Source organism: Crocodylus siamensis, chromosome 1 (genome assembly GCF_052110815.1).
Source record: "Crocodylus siamensis isolate JL-2025a chromosome 1, ASM5211081v1, whole genome shotgun sequence".
In the NCBI taxonomy this organism is placed as follows: domain Eukaryota; kingdom Metazoa; phylum Chordata; order Crocodylia; family Crocodylidae; genus Crocodylus; species Crocodylus siamensis.
Window position 1 is genome coordinate 39,357,768 of NC_143395.1, and position 18,519 is coordinate 39,376,286.

General features: G+C 39.4%; 1 protein-coding gene across 1 annotated transcript in view; it reads right to left on the reverse strand.

Moving 5' to 3' along the window:
* Positions 1 to 8,769: 8,769 nt before the first annotated feature.
* Positions 8,770 to 18,519, reverse strand: part of CSMD1 (CUB and Sushi multiple domains 1) — a 2,270,760-nt gene continuing 2,261,010 nt past the window's right edge. Inside the window, exons 69-70 of the mRNA XM_090033387.1 lie at positions 16,677 to 16,809; positions 8,770 to 12,125 (exon numbers count right to left, since the gene is read on the reverse strand). Coding sequence (XP_089889513.1) covers positions 11,966 to 12,125; positions 16,677 to 16,809 — 293 coding nt within the window. The 3' untranslated portion in view covers positions 8,770 to 11,965. The remainder of the gene's footprint in view (positions 12,126 to 16,676; positions 16,810 to 18,519) is intronic.

The window sequence follows — 18,519 nt, forward strand, 5'->3', positions numbered from 1 at the left end:
GCTAGTGAATGTAGCTCATGCTGCGGTTATTTCCCCCAAGGTAGAGTACCTTACATTTGTCAGTGTTGAATGTCATCAGGTTTGTATATGCCCAATTTTTCAGCCTATTCAAGTCAGGCTGGATCACCAGCCTGTCCTGAGATGTGGAAGCTCTAACCCAAAGTTTTTTGTCATTGGCAACTTTGGCCAATCCACTTCTGACACCAGTATCCATTTTGTTGATAAAGACATTAAAGAAAACAGGTCTAAGGGTGAAGACTTGGGGGACACCACTTGTCATGGAGTGCCATGATGATTCACTTCCATTGACTCTTCCACCACTCTCTCAGTGTTATGATGCTCACAAATGGAAGAATTGGTGGGAATGTACAAATGGATGACAACTTGGGCAGCAGTGATCATGAGATGATTAAGTTCAGGATCCTGAGGAAAGGAAAGAAAGAGAGCAGCAGAGTAAGGATCCTGGATTTCAGTAAAGCAGGCTTCAACTCACTCAGGATGGACATGATGCCCTGGGAGGCAGGTCTGAGGAGGAAAGGGGTCCAGGAGAGCCAGGAGAGAAGGGTTCTTACTAAGGGTACTTATTAAGGGTTCAAGAAAGCACCATCCAATGAACACAAAAACTAGCAAGTATGGCAGAAGACCAACTTGTCTTAGCAGGGAACTTGTCACTGAGCTAAAATACAAAAAGGAAGCTTACAAGAAGTGGAAACTTGGACAAACCAGTAAGGAGAAGTATAAAAGTATTGCTCAGGCTTTCAAGGATGAAATCAGGAAGGCCAAAGTACAATCGGAGTTGCAGCTAGCAAGGGATGTGAAGGGTAACAAGAAGAGTTTCTACAAGTATGTCAGCAACAAGAGGAAGGTCAGGGAAAGTGTGGGTTTTGACAAGAGTTCTATATCATAATTCTTTGATTTTGTCCCACTTTGGATGCCAATCCCTGTCTCCATGCCAATGCTGGTAATCATCTGATTTATGGAGTCATGCTAACAAGCCACAAAGACGTTCCACATTTTTTATGGAATAACTTTGTGGCTGATTTGCCACAGTATGATGCCAGAAATTGGCTGAATATATAGTACCGTTAATAATTATAACTGTAACAAAGCCCAGGACTCTCAGAAGTAGCTCCCCAAACATATTCTTCCTAAATGAGGAGGAAATAAAAGATAATTCTGTGGAGACACCAGAGATATTAAAATGCAGTTCTAGTTTGAGGGGCATTATTTATGTAATTACTTTAATAGTTATTGCAGCATTATATTTTATTTTACTGACTTGTAGCTCAAAAGTGCTCTTCTAATCTGTGTTTGTTTTTTTAAGGTTTTTGTTTCCCAACTGGCTTCTGAAAAAAATCTGGAATCTGAAAGTCAAGGCAAATTCTGTCTATGGCATATATCAACAGAATCACTGAATGCTTCTAAGGCAAATTGTGTCCACAAAGGTACCCGTGCAACCTCAATGAAGGTGTGGTCTTCTGCACTTGACAGTAACTCATTACTAGTTTTCAGGAATCTTTAGTGCAGGAATATAAGTTATTACCTGGGAATCCAAACTGAAAATAACTGATGATTAGAAAATGTATCCTTTTCATAACTAATGAGCAAATTTGATTTTGAAATGTGTCTGACAGCATAAATGCATAACTATGCATTTACTGAACATAACTACAGCTCCTGAAACTATAGTTTCATTTTGTTTTGTGGATGAGGAAATGTGAGCACAGAGGGTAATTAAGTGACTTTGGCTCAAGTCAGTGCTGTCAATTGTTAAAGACATCAGAATTATAGTCATGCATTTTCTTTGCTTAAACCACTACATCTTTCATGTCTAAAGAAATCATGTGTTCACAAGTTCAGTTTTCTCTGACTGTGTAGATAGTTCAGCTTTGCTCAACAAATGGCTGCATTCCCCTTACTGCAGTTCTTGATCCCCCAATGGTGGGTAGATATAAGACAAACTGAATAAAATAGCACCAGCCATTGTAGATTATACCTGTAAATTCTAATATAATAAAAGCCGTGGCACTTCTGTCTGTGTCTGTCTGTCGGTAATGCTCTGGGGCAACTGTGCATGCACCGCAGACAGGTGAGGTGGAGGTGGTGGGGACCACGGTGTGTTTCACCATGCGGTGGGGAGGGGAGGGGAGACAAGGGGCGTGACTTGAGGCCCTGTGCTGGGGCATGGTGCATGACCATGTAGGGGTGTTGCATGTAGGGAGGCATACTGTGCAACCACAGGTGCTGAAGGAAGCAGCCATGAGGTGCATGGGCAGGACCCACTGCCTACAGGATGTGGTTGCAGGGTGGGGAGCATCCTCTGCACCCGCTCCCTGCGTGGCACCCTGTGGCCATGCTCCCACCAATGGGGTGCTACTATCAGCTGTGGCAGGAATGGGCAGGGAGGTGGGGCTCAGCTGCAGGGTGCCATCCAGGGAGAAGGTGTGGGGGATACACAGGGAAGGAAATGGGGGCCATAGAAGCCCGCCACCACTGCCAGAAGGGTCAGGGAGGGCTGGAGCTGCAGCTGTGACCAGTGGGGCCGGGCTGCACTCCAGTCAGGCCAGGGTTTGGAGCCAGGGGTGCCTGGAGTTTCCTCCAGGGCTGAGGAAACTCCCACCACTGCACACACCAGGGGAATCTGGGAGAGCAGGGCCCATGCCACCCCCGGGCTCCCCAGAACCATGCTCTTGCACGATCCATCAGGCTCTGATGGCCCCATGATCTAGCCTGGCGAAGGCCCCATCACAGTGAATACAGCTCTGGCTGAGGCAATCCATGGGACACTTGGAGCCTGGAGGCTTCTCCAGAGGTGGTGCCGGGGAGCCCAGGGGAGCATGTGGCCCGACGGATTGCAGCGTTGGGGAGGGGAACTGAGCAATCAGGTTCAGTTCCCTTCCCCAGCTTGATCTACCTGGGGAAGCAAACTGAGCCTGATCACACAGCCCCTGCAGCCCTCCCACAGCTGTGGCCCCAGATCTGCCTGGTGGATGAGAGAAGCTGAGTGCTGCTGCCTGGGACCGGTGGTATGCTGGCATTGGCAGATCGGAGGCCCATAACCCCAGGACTGGCACAGCCCCTGCAGCCCTCCCGGGGTTGCGGAAGCCTGATCTGCCTGCCGGATGAGGGAGGCTGTTTCAAGCTTCCCCATTATAGTCTATGGGTGACACTTGAAACAGCATCACCATTTTGAGGAAATGAAACAGAACAGCAGTTTTGAACCAAAATGAAATTTGAAATGAAATCCTGTTCCATCGAAACATCGAAATGGAATGCTGCCGTTTCACACCGCCCTAGTAGATAACATGTCCTACATATAATGTACAAGTGGTCTTATGTTTGGCTTTTACTTTTACAGGACCTGAGAGAAATTGTAACAAATCATGCTCTTCTGCTTCATTTTCCTTTAGTAACATCACTGTTTTCCCCTTCCATGAAGTATTTCATTTCTAAATTGATACACAAAAGGAGTAGAAAGCTCTTTGTTTGCCATTTGCGAAGTATTGTTTTGTACCTTTGGGATGCAAATCTAGAGCTGCTTGTTTTTGTTTTTTAATCAAAGAATATTAAGCAATTCAAAGCAGTGTAACAGTACACCTGGAAGTACATGTGACTGTGAGTGGAAGGGAAAGGCCCCCAGGAATTAAGCCTCTGTGCAAATTGGGATCCCCACACAGTAGTATACATAGGTGGAACAGTTCCAAAACCTCAACCATTAATGATGATTTGTTCAGCTCATCACTAGCTCTAGATTCAAAGAGCCATCTGTAAACAGTTCATCTGACAGAAAAGTCACATCAGATGCCAGTGCAATCCATTTTTGTAGTTAGCCTGGAGGAGAAATCCAGAAGTAAGAGAATACTATTCAAGTTTACCTGTTTCTTTGCCTTCAGTTCTCTATGTTGCTGGGCCCTGGGGTACTAAATCAGCTCCTGGATTCCAGCTGGTATAATCTAGAACAAGTCAGAGACCCAAGTCAAGGGTTCAATTTGCACAAGGGGCTAGATTAAATAAAGGGATTAGAACATTTACCAGGGGTTCAGAAAAAATGAGGCGCCTAAATAGAAAGAAATTGATACCAAAAAATAAAAAAAATCACCAACTAATCATGGAGAAAGATCAGCAAAGAATGCACAGAATTCTGTTTCAGTCTGTGATTCTGAAGGACATTTCTCTAGCTGTCTACCTTGTCAGTTTTGGGCCTGGCTGTATGTTCTGAGTGTGTTAGCATGCACAGTGGTAGATATAGTGCCAGGGAGCCTTGCAACCTACTCTCTTGGCAGTTGATTTTCTGCGCTGGGACCAGGGTCATTCTAGTCTGGGTGTCAACTCTGCCCCTATACCATTGCTGACAATCATTGCATGCCATCATATAAATGAACTACAAAGATGTTCCATTTTTTTGTGGAATAATTTGGTGGCTGGTTTGCTACTCTAGTTTCATAAATTGGCTGAACCTGTAGGACTTATAATGTGTACCTGGAATGTTTCCCTAGGCCTCAGAAGTAGTTCCCCAAATGAATCATTCTCCCTGCATAAGGAAGAAATGTTATGTTCTTATTTTGTGGAGACAGTGGAGGTATCAAAATGCAGTTCTAGTTTACAGGAGAAGTTTTTATGGTTATTGTGGCTTAGTGACCTCTGGCTCAAAAGTTGCTTTTTACTGCAACCATACACCCAGGAAACTAGAGGCCCATGTTCTAGGAATTGCTTATGCAAAGGTGCTCTGAACAGGCGCTCTATTCTGACCACCACACCACAGGTCAGGTTCTATTCAGTCTCTTCCTTCCCCTTTGAGCACTCTAATTTTTAAAGTTAAGCCAGTGCCTCTTACCTTAAATAGTCATTAGGTAAACAGCAGTATGGTGGGAAGTTACTACTCCATCGGGAGCTAGGTTTCAGGCTTCAATGCAGGGCCTGCACCTTTCTAGGGCAGGAGAATTTTCACTTAAGCGCACATCCTCGGACTTGCTCACTTCTTTTTGCCCCATGTATCTTCTGCTTTTGGCTGCCCCCAAGGCAGCTTCAAAAGGAGGGCTGGGAAAGGGCCTGGATAATGCTCAACCTGTGACATGATGGTTAGAGTACTGTGTGTGAAAATCAGAGACAGGTTCAAATATGCTAGCGGGAGGGCTTTAAACATTCATCACCTCCTTTTTCACAGCATCAATATTTAATTCCCTTTTACTTCATTTCATTCAATTTCCTACTGCTTCCTTCACTGACCCAGATTGCAATTCTAAGCAAAGTTGTCCCCGTTCTTGACTATGGTATCATAGATTTTGGCCTTTCTTAACTTTTCTTAAAGAACCTTTAATATTGTTCTACACTTTCCCACTCAATCAATTTCAATTATATTTTTCAGCTTATGGGAAGTAACTCCTTTGAAACACCCCCAAAGGGTCATAAGCACTTCCATCCAGACTGTAGAGTCTCAAAATCCCCTCCACATTGCTGTAGGCATATACAAATCTGCTGCAGGCATGTACAAAGTCCACTCAGGGACTCGGTTACTCAGGAATGAAGTGGCAGAGATTTTCAAGCCAGGTATTCTCCTGTCTAGCTTGCCTGTGAGGAAGAGGTAACGATGGTCTGTGAGATTCAGATTCCAGGCCATGTCTTCTGCCTCCTTCAGAGCAAAGTTTGAGCCTAGATCACCTCAATCCTGGCTGAACTTTGGCCCCACTGTTCTACTTGGCATTTCGTTCTGGCTAACCTAGACTTCACTTGCTGATTTTTATGAATCGCATTCTTAGGCACTAGCTGCTTCTACACGCTCCGTCGGGAGAGTGGATGTTTAATTTGGTGCCGTTGATTCCACTAAGCTTCAGGGCTTTTATGAGTTAGATGCTGCAAAACTGAGCTTAAGTCCCTTTTGTGGAATTATATTCAAGTTGACATGAATATTATAGGTTAGACTGTCCTGTTATTGAAAATAATCAGGTCATGATCACCAGTTGCTAGGCAACCACCAACTTTCAGTCCAGTGGTTAATGCTTTATTATCTGCTGTAACAAAGTCCAAAGCAGAATTGTTTTGTACTTTTTAGTTAGAAAATTATCATTTAAAGCTTTCATAAAAGCTAATGTTGTTTCACTACTGAGTGAATGACACAAAATAAAGTCTCTTCACCCCAGTAGCAAGACAATTTTTCTCTCACATTAAATAGACAGGTGCGTAAGAGACAGCGAATCCTCTTCTCTGGTTTGATTCAATGCTCTGTAGCAATGTCCATCTCCAAGTCCTTCTTGGGGCTTGTTAGCACATTGATCTGTATACATTCCAATTCCACATGCACTGTGAGTTATCGGTAGCTCTAAAACAAGTAATGATGTCTTAATGTAGCTTACTGGAGGCTGAAATTAAACATACTTTTCAAAATGCATTTTCCTGTTGACCAGGTAACATTTAACATCAGACCTTCCCTCCTGATAGTATCTGTAAGGTTACTGCAGTGGTGGGAGATGCCAACCATCAGAAAAAAAATGTATATTGTCATTGTTCCTTGGTCCTACTGGCTTTGTATTCTTGATAAAGAAAGAATGCTTTTTTTTTTCTTCAGAAACAGTGTTTGGAACTGAAATTAAATCATTTTACAAGGTTAAATATAATCATGAAAGCACCAATTCTTCAAATGCTGACATTGTAAATTAGAAAATGTGAAAAGGAATAGAGTTTATCTTTGACTTTCTAACCTAAAGACTTGGAATAAAGGGTAGAAATCATGAATAACCATGAGCCAGTGTTTTGGTATCTCTGGCAACATCTTTGGCCATTATAACTAATTTCAGTGTCACAGGGAAAGTCTGCCAGGGAACTTATTAAGAAGTAGCATAGACAATTTAACCACCAGCTATCAGTAGAATAATCTCACAATCTAAAGGGTAGACTGTGAGGATAAGAAACAAATAAATAGACACAGGTGCCATTTTTTCTTTGAAAGCAATCCAAGTCGTTTCCTTGCACCAGTTCCCAAAAGACAAAGATTCAGTGTGCTTACAAACATGGTTCTTTTTAATAGGGTATTCTGGCCCATATGATACATCCTTTTAGTAAATACAGAATAAACTTAAAGAATGGGGAATTTGGTTATGATCTTATATCCTGATTATGAAAACTCTCAGATTGGTGGTTAACTTTATGTGTATGAAATAAAAAAACCACTACTTCCAGGCTTATGTTAAACACCTAACTTATATATGCAAAGGGCTTAGTCCACCTGTCTGTGTGTCTGTCTGTCCCTAATGCTCTTTAAGCCCAGTGCAGTGGAGGGCAAAGGGAGGGGTCAGATGAGGAAACGTGAGAGCCAGGCCCCCGGCTACTGTGAGGCTACAGTGAGCACTGGTTTTATTGAAAATTCATCTGTCGTTCTTGACAGGCAATTTGCCAGTGTATATATATATTGGTTTGCAGGTTTGGGACCTTAAAAGGTAAAGATGGAAAATACCTTCTAGTTTCCTGAGTCCACCACATTATAGATAAGAGGCAATTTCCTGATGAAGCAAGTGGAGGGAGGGAAGCAAATGAAACAGTTTTCAAAAGCACTCAAATCCGGTTTTTGAGCATTTAACAGTGAAGTTACATATTACGCTTAGACTGTCCATCGAATGTTATGCAGTGCTGAAGTTAGCATGTGTTGGTAACAGTCTCACCCTAAGGGTTAATACCGTTTCATGCCTGCCCAGGTCTGACTTGCCACTGGAGGGCTGGTGAGACAAGACATTGTAAGGAGCCAGAACACCTACAGTATCCATGCTGGGGAGAGGGGAGAAGGCTGAGCACAGTGCATCTCGGGATGCTGTTGGGAGATCGCTCATTTTATCTCCATGGAGCAGACTGAAGTTACACTAATGCAAGCTAGGTAGACTGGCCCAGAGTTAATCTTCGATTGATGTGGAATACCTTTGAGACACTCAGAAGGTATGTAGTGAGTTAATATGTGAACACTCATATTTTAAGTGTCTTAGTATGATCTAAGTGTAACACGAACGTCACCCTAAGTCACATTTGGAAATAGGACTTGGTCCCCACTTACAAACTTAAGTGCTCTCAATGGGCCCTAAATACCATCACAAAATTTGTTCTTAAGTCACTTACATATTTTTGAAGTTTTTACCCAATATCTGATGTTAAAACTGATAAAAGTTTGATCTTATTAAAAATGCCAAGAAACATCTACGTGGTAACCTATCAAAAAAGAAAACACAGAACATAGCTGAAAAAGAATAAAAGAAACATGATAAAAATAGGTCACACAGAAAATGGAAATCTAAAATTAAATATTTAATTAGAACTTTGATTTTGCTTTCAAGGTAGGTGGCATTGCACAGGCTATATTACAATGTTTTATAATATTTATTTATTTTTTTGCCAAAAAGAATACTGTTTTAACAGGCCACTTTAATATTAATACATGTGTAATAGGATCAGAACTGAAAATCAGCTGGAGATGGTACATTGTACATTATTGGGAAATTACAATTTTTTCTTTTGTATTGTAAAAACATTTATTTTTAACAATTTACCTACATTAATCAAAAAGTACAGCATATTTAATAATTTTACAAATTCTTCATAAAAAATATATCTCTGTACAAAAAGTTCTTTTGCACCTACTTCATGTCACAGCAGCATGTAGTGAAATGGCAGAATGGAATACTGGGAATGAAAATTAGATTGACTTGATCATAATGCCAGTGGTCTTCCCCAATCTCCCCAGTCCCCCTCCCCTCCTCCCCCCTCCCCTTTTTAATAACAGCTTTTCTTTGTTTACAAAATATTTTACACAAGAAAAAAAATTATTGCAGCGAGCCTGGAGAAAGGCAAGATGTGTGATACAAGCAGCAGTTTTAAACAGCTTTGAAGCACATATCCTGTTTAAAAAAAAAATATAGCATGTATTCTTTCCCCATCATAATGGGTCTGGTCAACAATGAGAAAGTGTCTTCTGCAAACATCTCAGAAAGTAAATTTCCTGGCTGCCATTACCTGACCGCTGTACAACATTTTAAGAGACTTGTTTTGATGAAGCACCACATACAAGTCTGTGCACACAGAGCCCTCCATAATGTAATAGCAGGAGTCTAACCTGAGCAGGGCAATGCAAATCTAATAGAGAAGGAGGGACCATTGAGCAATAGGCACAGAATTGAAAATGTAAGGAAATCTTTCTTTCTATTGAGGCCTAATCCTGCCATTCCTAGACAGGAAACACTCCCAGTTAGTATCACAGGATATTTTGGCTGCTTTAGATCATCATACTGAGACATAGCAGAATGCAATACTGGACAGAGAAACCCGAGCTAGTTTGGAAGGAGCTAACTCAAGTCCAGGACACAGCTATTGCAGCACTCAGTACAAACTAACATACCTTGCTACTTAGCAAAGCTTTACATACCCCAGAGAAATGATCTACTCTAGAACATTTTCTCAGTAATGTAGTCCTTACACATCTTTCATAAATAACCAGCTAAAAGAAGGGGTTGCAAGATTAGGCCATGCAAGCAACATGTGACAACCAGCAAATTAATTTATTTTGATCTTTTTCTCTTTTCTGTTTTGAACTTCTTTCCCAATACTCCTCAGTGTTCATTCATGGACAGATATCGACAAGCTCGCTGAAAAGGTAGAATTAGACAGCTTCTATAAAGACTACTTAGTTAGCATTTTGCACTTGTTTTGAATGACTAAAATCTGAGATTTTTCCCTGTCTTTGGTATCACAAATGGAATCCCAAAGTTGCTAACACAATTTTTTAAAAAGATAATTTGAGGATCAGCAATCCATCTCTATGACCTCAATTTAGTTACCACTGTCCCCCCTGACCAAGTGTGGTAAGAGAGCCTCCCTTAACAAAGAAACATCCTGTACAGTGGGGGCAGGAATGGGAGGAAATGCAGACTGATTCTGACCTGATCGTTTCATTTTTACTTTCTTTCAGAAAAATGTGTAGCACTCTAGGGTATAACAGAGAAATATAAATTAATATGCAATAAACAAAACTACCACCAAAAAATGAAACTATTAAAAATAATTATTAAATACCATATTTATTAAACACCATTTTTTCTTCAGGTGAAAAAGATAACAGCTGGAGGCTCTAAGTTACTTTATAGTATTGCTGATATTTTACATGTAAAAGATGTCAAATCTTCTAAGCTGATTAAGGTTTATCTTTTAAATTATTTTCCTATTCTGTTTCATTAGCCAAAAATGCTTTCTTTCTTTGTATTTCTTTCTTTCTTTCTTAATATTTGTCCATGTTATGTTTAATAGTCACATTCTCCTTACATCAAATTAAAAGATATTGTTTGAAAATACTTCAATATAATAGCAAAGACATTAAAAAGTTTGGATTTGAAAGTTAAACAAGATATTAGCTTGGTTTTAGAACTGATGTACAAAACAACTCCCTCAGTTTCTATGCTCACACATTTAACTGAAAGCAAGTTATATTGCATTGTTTTCTGCAATTTGCAATTTTAAAGGATTATTTGAATCAATCTACCCATTCATATCTTTTTATCCCATATTTGTTTTTTAAAAATTACCAAAAGCTCCAAACTAATGTTAGTTGCATTGCTGCCAAAATACATACCTAAAAATCTCAAATTTTCACTGTCAAACTGTGTGAGTACAAAACAGCATTATGCAATGTGTTAAAATGGAACCCCCAAAAATCTAAAAACCAAACAACCAATTAAAAACCCCCCAAAAAGAAAAACAAAGCATATTCCTTTTGTTCAGTGTAGAAACTTAATGGTAGCTTGTTATGAACAATTTGCATTGGGTATAATTTGCATGCTACTGTAATGTGTTTTAGTTCAATGTAACATTAAAAATGATGTCATATAACTGGAGACAAATGGAAAAAAATGCAAAAGGGAAGACTGTATTGTGAGCAGAGGCTCACAGGCTTTATGAGCTATCTAAAATAAATAACTATTCACATTTGTACATGGCAAGCAGCAGTAGCTGCTAACCCCCCTGCTGTTTAATAGTATGATGCCAACAATAATGATTGATGACTGATTTCAGAAGAAACAATAGTGGAAATGAAAATGTCTTAGAAATGGGCTCTTGTTCTGGCTGGAAGTCTCCAATGGTTTGTACTGATGTCTAAGGAGAAATTTAGACAAATGAAATTAAACAAAACATGTATTTTTTTCCTATCACACAAGATTTCAAACTTGTGCTAAGTATGGGGTCTTATTCTAACACACCAGGTAAACTTAAGGAATGTTTTGCTCTGAAAAGAGTGAGTGAATGTTTATATACAATGGATAGTGTGTATAAACCCTGTATATTTTTACCAATATCATACTCAGTCATCCATGACACTCTAGTGCAAAAAATTGTGCATTAATGTTTTGCTATACAACAGCTGACTGGGAATTTGCAAACTGCCCTATTAATGAACATCTGAGATATACTGCAGGTTGCTTTAATTTCAACACGATTTCAATGGTAAAGCATTTGTAGGTGTTTGCAACCTTGAGGAAGGTTGTCTTCTCCTTCAAGAAAGCTTTTTCTTCATAATATTCCTGTTCTTGGGGATACTCTGTGGTGCTATCATTTGTCACAGTACCTAAAGGATTTCTCCAAGTGCCCAGAAGATTGCATTGAAAGGCATCCAGCCACATACAAATATGAAAGTCTGAGGCATTAAATATGACAAATTGGCATGATTGGCAGTCTTCCTTAAAGTGTGCCTTGATTGAAGCAGATGCAGCCAGGCATTTTAATCCACCTTTAAGATGAAAAAAAATATATATATTCTTTGTCTGATCCCCAGAAGACTGACATGTTTTACCAGAAAATTTAGCTGCATGTATGCCGGCAGAAGATGTTAAAGATTACAGCAGCAAAGCCAAGAGAAGAAGGGAAACTGGTATATGGCACCAAAGGAATTACTGCTTGTCCATCAGAGGTATGGCTATGAATCAGTCAGATTGGGCACTGAAGGCTATACCACTGTACAAACTGTGTTCAGAGTCGTGTCAAACCTCACAGCCTTTGCCTCTGTGGGTTTTAAGTTTGTGTCATACATGGGATTTTCAAATGAAGCCTGTCCATTGCTATTTTCATGTCCAGCATACCCATTGAACTGTACTTTTGGTCTTGTTCTACAAAAGGAGAAGAAAATATTATCAGCAATGATTAAAAATAAAAGTTTAGAACTACTGCATTTTTTAAAATAATTACTGTATAGGATCCATACATGCAATACAAGAATGTTATCCTGCCCTAATAAACTTGTGGAGGGGGGCTAACAACTATGGGAGCTACATATAAGAAGTGATAAGGAGAATATAAATTTCTATGGGGTAAGCGGACACTACACAGAACAGAAACAATGGAGCCAAGCATAGGTATGCATTTTGTCTAGCAAAGTCTGTCAAAAACATGACAACTGTATTGTCTGTTGTAAGTGCCAAAAAAGGCAGGCAAAATAGAAACAAAGGTTGGATGGAAAAAGTAATAAAAATCATCCTTAAAAGTGGTCTTAATATTTTTATGGGCATTTTCATTTAAGGACTTGACCAGCAATACACCTGTCATCAGGTAAAGTTAAGTAAATTAACTTAACTTCTTATTCTGAAGAATTTAAGCACTTCAGTCAAATGAATACTACCTTCAGTTAAATGCACACTGTATGCAAATTGTTTAATAGTTATTTTGATACTTCTAAATGGTTGATTTTAGATTCAGAATCATAGCAGCCTGTTTGACCAATGTTGGTTTCTTTTCTTTTCTTTCTTTGCTCTGCTTTCGTGTTGACTTTACAGGTGGTTTTAACCTTTTCTTCATCATAATTGTATATGGGATTTACAGTCATACTCCAATGTTATTTGGGGTGGTACACTTTTATTTAGGGTAATACGAGGTAATTATTTAGTGGAAGCAGATGGAAAGATGGAAGCAGATGGAAAGATGGAGGAGATTAATTTTAAGTCATTAGATAAATGTGCTCAGACTTGAGCACTTAACAGTACATTTAGCTACCTAAATAATTGGTCTGATTTGCAGCGCAAGTGGAAACTTACAGCTCCCATTGACCAAAATTTTTCTGGTTAAAAAAAAAATCTTTGGTTCCTAAATAAGTATTTGAGTGTTAAAATTTAGATAACTAACTAGATTGACCAATACTCAGAGAAACTATGAAACTGGAGCAGTGAATAGCAGATTTTGTTTTCAAGAACCAACTCTTCATTGTGGCTACCATTTTACTTTCCTTCTACTTTCATTTAATTTACAAACTGTAATGGTAAATATTATAAATGTATTCAGAAATAAATGTATTTACTTTAATTAAAAACTTATTAAAATATTACCCAACACCAAAACCAAAGAAATTGCAGTCTACCTGCTATCCAACAGAAATAACTTACTTAACACTGTATTTGCCCTTCTCAACAACTGTGATGTATCTAAACAAATGGGTAACCAAGAGCAGGAAATTATTTAGGAAATTATTTACTTATTAGCAGCAAACGGAGGATAGTATACCCAGATTCATTTGGTTTTGAAGTTCTGAATTAAGAGAACCCTGTAGGTCCTGATTGTAACATAGGAAGCATTCTCTTGACACAGGCATACGAGAAAGCAGCCATTAATCTGTCATTTTATAAGCTCTGGGTAAGAGAATACCAGGGCTGGCGAGGATATAGGCTTGGGCATGATGGGGTTGGGATGGGGATCACATTTCATTACAGAGATTCTGGGATTTACTGTATCCCTAAGGGCACCTCCGGTAGGTTTCATAACTTAAGCAGACTCCCAGGGCTATCTAAGGATACATTAGGTATCTCACAAGTTTCAGTAGAACTGGCAGGGTGAAAAAGTCACTTAAAGTGACCTTTCCTTTTCTTCCTCACCTCCTTAGGGCTTTGATTTCTATGTTGTATGAGGTTCTGCACAAAATTTCATCCCGAGCCTTTCTAGAATGGAGAATAGTAATCAGTGTCAATTGATACAGTTAATATTGTGTTTTCATATGGGCCTGTGCTCTAATAATCAATTTCCTGATTCTGGACATGATCTTAAATATGACACTGATAATCTATCTGAAACATCTTGTTTTACTGGAATAGTATACTGACAAAATACAGAAAAGAAAAAATAGTCATTCCAACTTTACCATATTTACCCAAATCCAAGATAACTTTCAATGTGAGATTCCAATAATTAGAATGTAAGACCCCCAACAATTAGATTACACACGAAAAAATAATTAATTAAAAAATATATAATTTTTCATGTTTAAAATCTAATTATCTGGGAGTCATCTTAAGTTCACCCCCAACACCACCACTGCAGCAGGGAAGCAGTGGTAAGGGGGCAGGTGGCAGGAGGGCAAGCAGCAAGGGAATCAAGGTTTTACCCCTTGCCCTCTGAATCTGTCCCCACCACCACTTGCTGCGTGCTTCCCTGGTGCCTGCATACCCTGGCACCTCCCCTCTGGAACGAGCCTCCTGCCATTTGCCCACCCTCCTACCTGCCACCCATGCCTGCACCCACTGGCACCTGCCCCCTTCCCCTCCCCGCCTACTGTTAAGATCCACATAATCCTTTTTTAGAAGGGGAAAAAAAAGTGATCCTTTAAGTTGAAAACGTACCTCCCCCACAATGCTGCCACCTCTGCCACCGCTGGCTACCCCTTCTCCTCTACTACCTCTGTACCCCACATCTCCTTTCCCCTTCCACCACCACTTAAAGTCTGGCCCCAGCTCTAGCTCCAAGCCAACTCTGGCCAGGGACACAGAGGCACATGGTCGCTCCTGTCATGCCTGGTCATGAAGCACTGGCACTGATGGCAGCAACTCTGACCTTGTTTCCGGAGCTGCAGCCTGAGCTGGTACTGATGCAACCATTTCTATGTGGCTTGGCAGGGCCAGAGAAACCACATGTTCCATGTTTCAGCCTGGAGCTAGGCTAGGGCTGGGGCTGGGGCTGAGGCCAGGGCCAGAGTTGGAGCTGGCAGTAATGATGGGTGGGGAGGATAGGCATTGTGTGGGGAGGATTGGAGACATGGCAGTAGAGGGCAGGTAAGTGATGGGGTGGCAGAGGTACCAGTTCCAACTCCATCTCTGATCCTGACTCTGAGCCCAGGACAGGACCAGCGTCAGAGCCACAGCAGCTGCTTGTGTCTTGACTCCCATGTCCCCTGGCCTGTACTTGAATCAAAGACAAGGGGTTTTCCCTCCATGCTTAATGGAGGAAAAAAATCTCATCTTGGATCTGAGTAAATGTGGCAAGTTAAGGAGTAACGTCCCCTTATATAAATCACTAGGTTTTTAATGTTTGATAAAAGTATCAGAGCAGCAAGGTTGTAGCAAACACTACCATAAACAAAATAAATACAAATGTTCTTCTGAAGACCATTTTTAAACTTTATCATTTTTAATTAGAATAAAAAAAATCTTCAATTATTTAGTGTCAAGGATCATATAACATGCAATAAACCTTCATTAAAATAAACATCGTTCAGGTTGTACATCTAGTACAGTTCTGTTGATTTTGATTTTCTAACAGTAGACTTAGTTATGCCTTCAACATTCCATGCTCTGACATGACCTAAACTCTTGTGGCTCCTTGCTGCTATATAACATTTTCCCCCATGCTGGTACTGGGCACATTTAGAAATGAAGAGTAGGTTGGACAGCACAATCTCTCCCTGTAACAGATTCTTGACCAGAGATCAAAGGGATTTTCTGAAATATTTTTTCGCAGTCAAGGGCACTTGTTATTTGCCAAAATATACAGCACGTTAACTGGAGTTCATTGGACTAAACCCCTCATCACTTTCTTTTTGCCATACCATGTAATGATAAGGTAGGTGGATAGCCAAGTTATAAAATTAGGGAATAGGCCCATGCTGTACAGTATTTTAACTTTCATTCTTGATATCAAAAAGTACCATGATGAGATGAAGGACCAAAGAGCCCACAAGAGTATGGCTAGAACAACTTTTTGTTTTCATTAAAAGGCCATTTTTAAAATTAAAAGTAAAACAGGTGAAAGCCATAAGGCATTACAGCTGGTCACAAAAAAAATATTTATTCTATCTGAGAAAGTTCTAGTCCAACACCATTTCCTGGTAGGAGCAAAATGTTAGTGCATATACAGATGCAGGTTTCTCCACTACATTTCTGACAGCTCAAGGGATTTATGCAGACATTATGTACCAAATTTGCATAATTTACATATAAGATGAGGCTATTCCAATTACAGAAGTGTTTTCTATAAGCTTACTCAGCATGCACTGTAAGTAGTTGCATTACAGGCTGTTGCCTCATGGGATTTATAGATTTTCTAACGTTTATAATTAATACTATTACTTTGAAGTAAACAATATATATTATATTTAATAAAACTAAAATTATAGGATAAAATTATCTGCCTTAAGATTTTAATCTGATTCAACCTAACAAACCAAGAAGTTTTATAGATTTTTGCTCCTTAACATGGTGACTCATTTCTTTAAATGTTTGCCATTAAGAATTGTTCTGCAGTGAACTTCTGTGTGGGAGAACTCAGGCATATTTTTCCTTTTTAGAATAAGGAAGATGTTCTAAAATGTTTTATCACCACATTCCCCAGGTCCCAGAACATTTATCCACCCAAATTTAAACAAAAAATGTATTAAGTTTTTTAAGAAATAACGTTGACAATACCTGTGTTTGTAGAGGTAAAATGCAAACCCTGATAATATTAGAGCAAAGAATGGAACCAGGATGGCAGCTGCAACAGAACTGCTGTTTGTGCCATAGTAGTGGTTTGAAAGGTCAGTACCAGAACTTAAAGGACCTAAAAATGAAGAAAGGAAGAGTAGTGATATCATTAGTTAATATCATGCTGTATGTGAAATACATGTTTTTCTCACTGAAGAAAAGAAGGAAAAATCCTGTGCTGTAAAATTGCTTTCAAATTAAATACAAAATAAGGTATTCAAAAAGGTTGAATGTTAATCTACTACTATTAAAAACCATAATGATTTGACATCAGTCTCTCTCAAGTTAAATAATTCCTGGGCATGTCTACACAAGATGCTACTGCACAGTTCTTACTGCACATTTATTTAGTGTTTGTATTAGCAAGTACTAAACAAATGCTCAGTAACCACAGTTACTGTGCAGTAGCGTCAGCAAACGACTTTTAGGTGACATTACTGTCCAGTAGTCTAATAATACTGCATAGCAGAATATTAGCACTGTCCGTTGTGTGACACGCTACTGTACAGAATTTTTCAGCTATTGTGCAGTCAGCGTCTCAAGTAAATGCACCCACTGAGACTTAACATTCCCAGTGTGTGTGTATATGTGTGCGTGTGTATGAATTACTGCTTTGCTAATAAAAATTATTCAAAAAATTAAAAAATGAATAAATTCCAAACAGCTTGAGCCCCAATAAGAATCATGATTAGTGCCATATCAACAGGAACACTCTGAAGAATTTACAGTCTGATTTGAAACAATGCTGCAATAAGTGAAAGGGAAAAAAAAGATCATGAAGAAAAAGGGTAATTGGAATACAACGCAATGCTATATTGGTTAGGTATGTCCTACTGGATTAAGGGAAAACAAACAAACCCTGAAGATCTAATCACAGAACACATCAAGAAATAATTATGTAATGTTGACAGGATCATAATATTTTTTTAGAGCAGGAAAGGCAAGTGATCCTTTATGTTGAAAATCAGTTTCAGCTGGAAACATTTTTAACATCAATTCCCTCTACACTTTGTATACAGATATATACATACAAAGCACTTTCCTTCTGAAGGGAGTGGGAAGAAAAGGCTGTAGACAAGTTGTTTATGTATAAGGAATTCATAAAAAAATTAGGAGTCTGAACCAAAGCCAACAGAGTTAAGAAAAGTTATTTTTAACTCACTTTAATGGGCTTTGAATCAGGCTGTAGTGTTTCTAGTGTTGTTAATGATTTAATGTCTTTTGTGTTCATTATTAGCCCTGTATGAAATCAAGGGCTCAGTTCAACTTCTGAAGAACTGGAAAGCCTCTCTGTGATCACATAGAGCATTTTTACACGTGCTCCCAGATGTGATGCCAGGGACTTTAATTAGCAAGCTGCACTAATTAAAAGTGCCTGCTTGTCACACGTATCAGTATTGCCATGCATATCTGTGCTGAAAAAATGGTGGCAGGGCACTTTGAACTAAAGCTAATTTGATGTGTTTTATTTCAAAGTGCCCCACTGCCATTTTGTCAGCGTTGAGATGTGTAACGACACTAACACACAGGACATGTGAGGCCGCTGGATAGCATCAACTTCCATGCTCCAGCAGACTCAGTTAATCAAGTCTGCTCTGACATGCTGGATTTCCAGCACATTGGAGCTGGCTCTTTCCATACGCGTAGGACCTCCCTGTGTCACTTTGATTAGACAACTATATTAGGTGCAAACACTGAGAGTTATACTTTAACTTGGTCAATGATTTGGTAAAGGTAAACTTATTTCTTACATAAAAAGGTATTCAACACAATGGTCTGGATACGA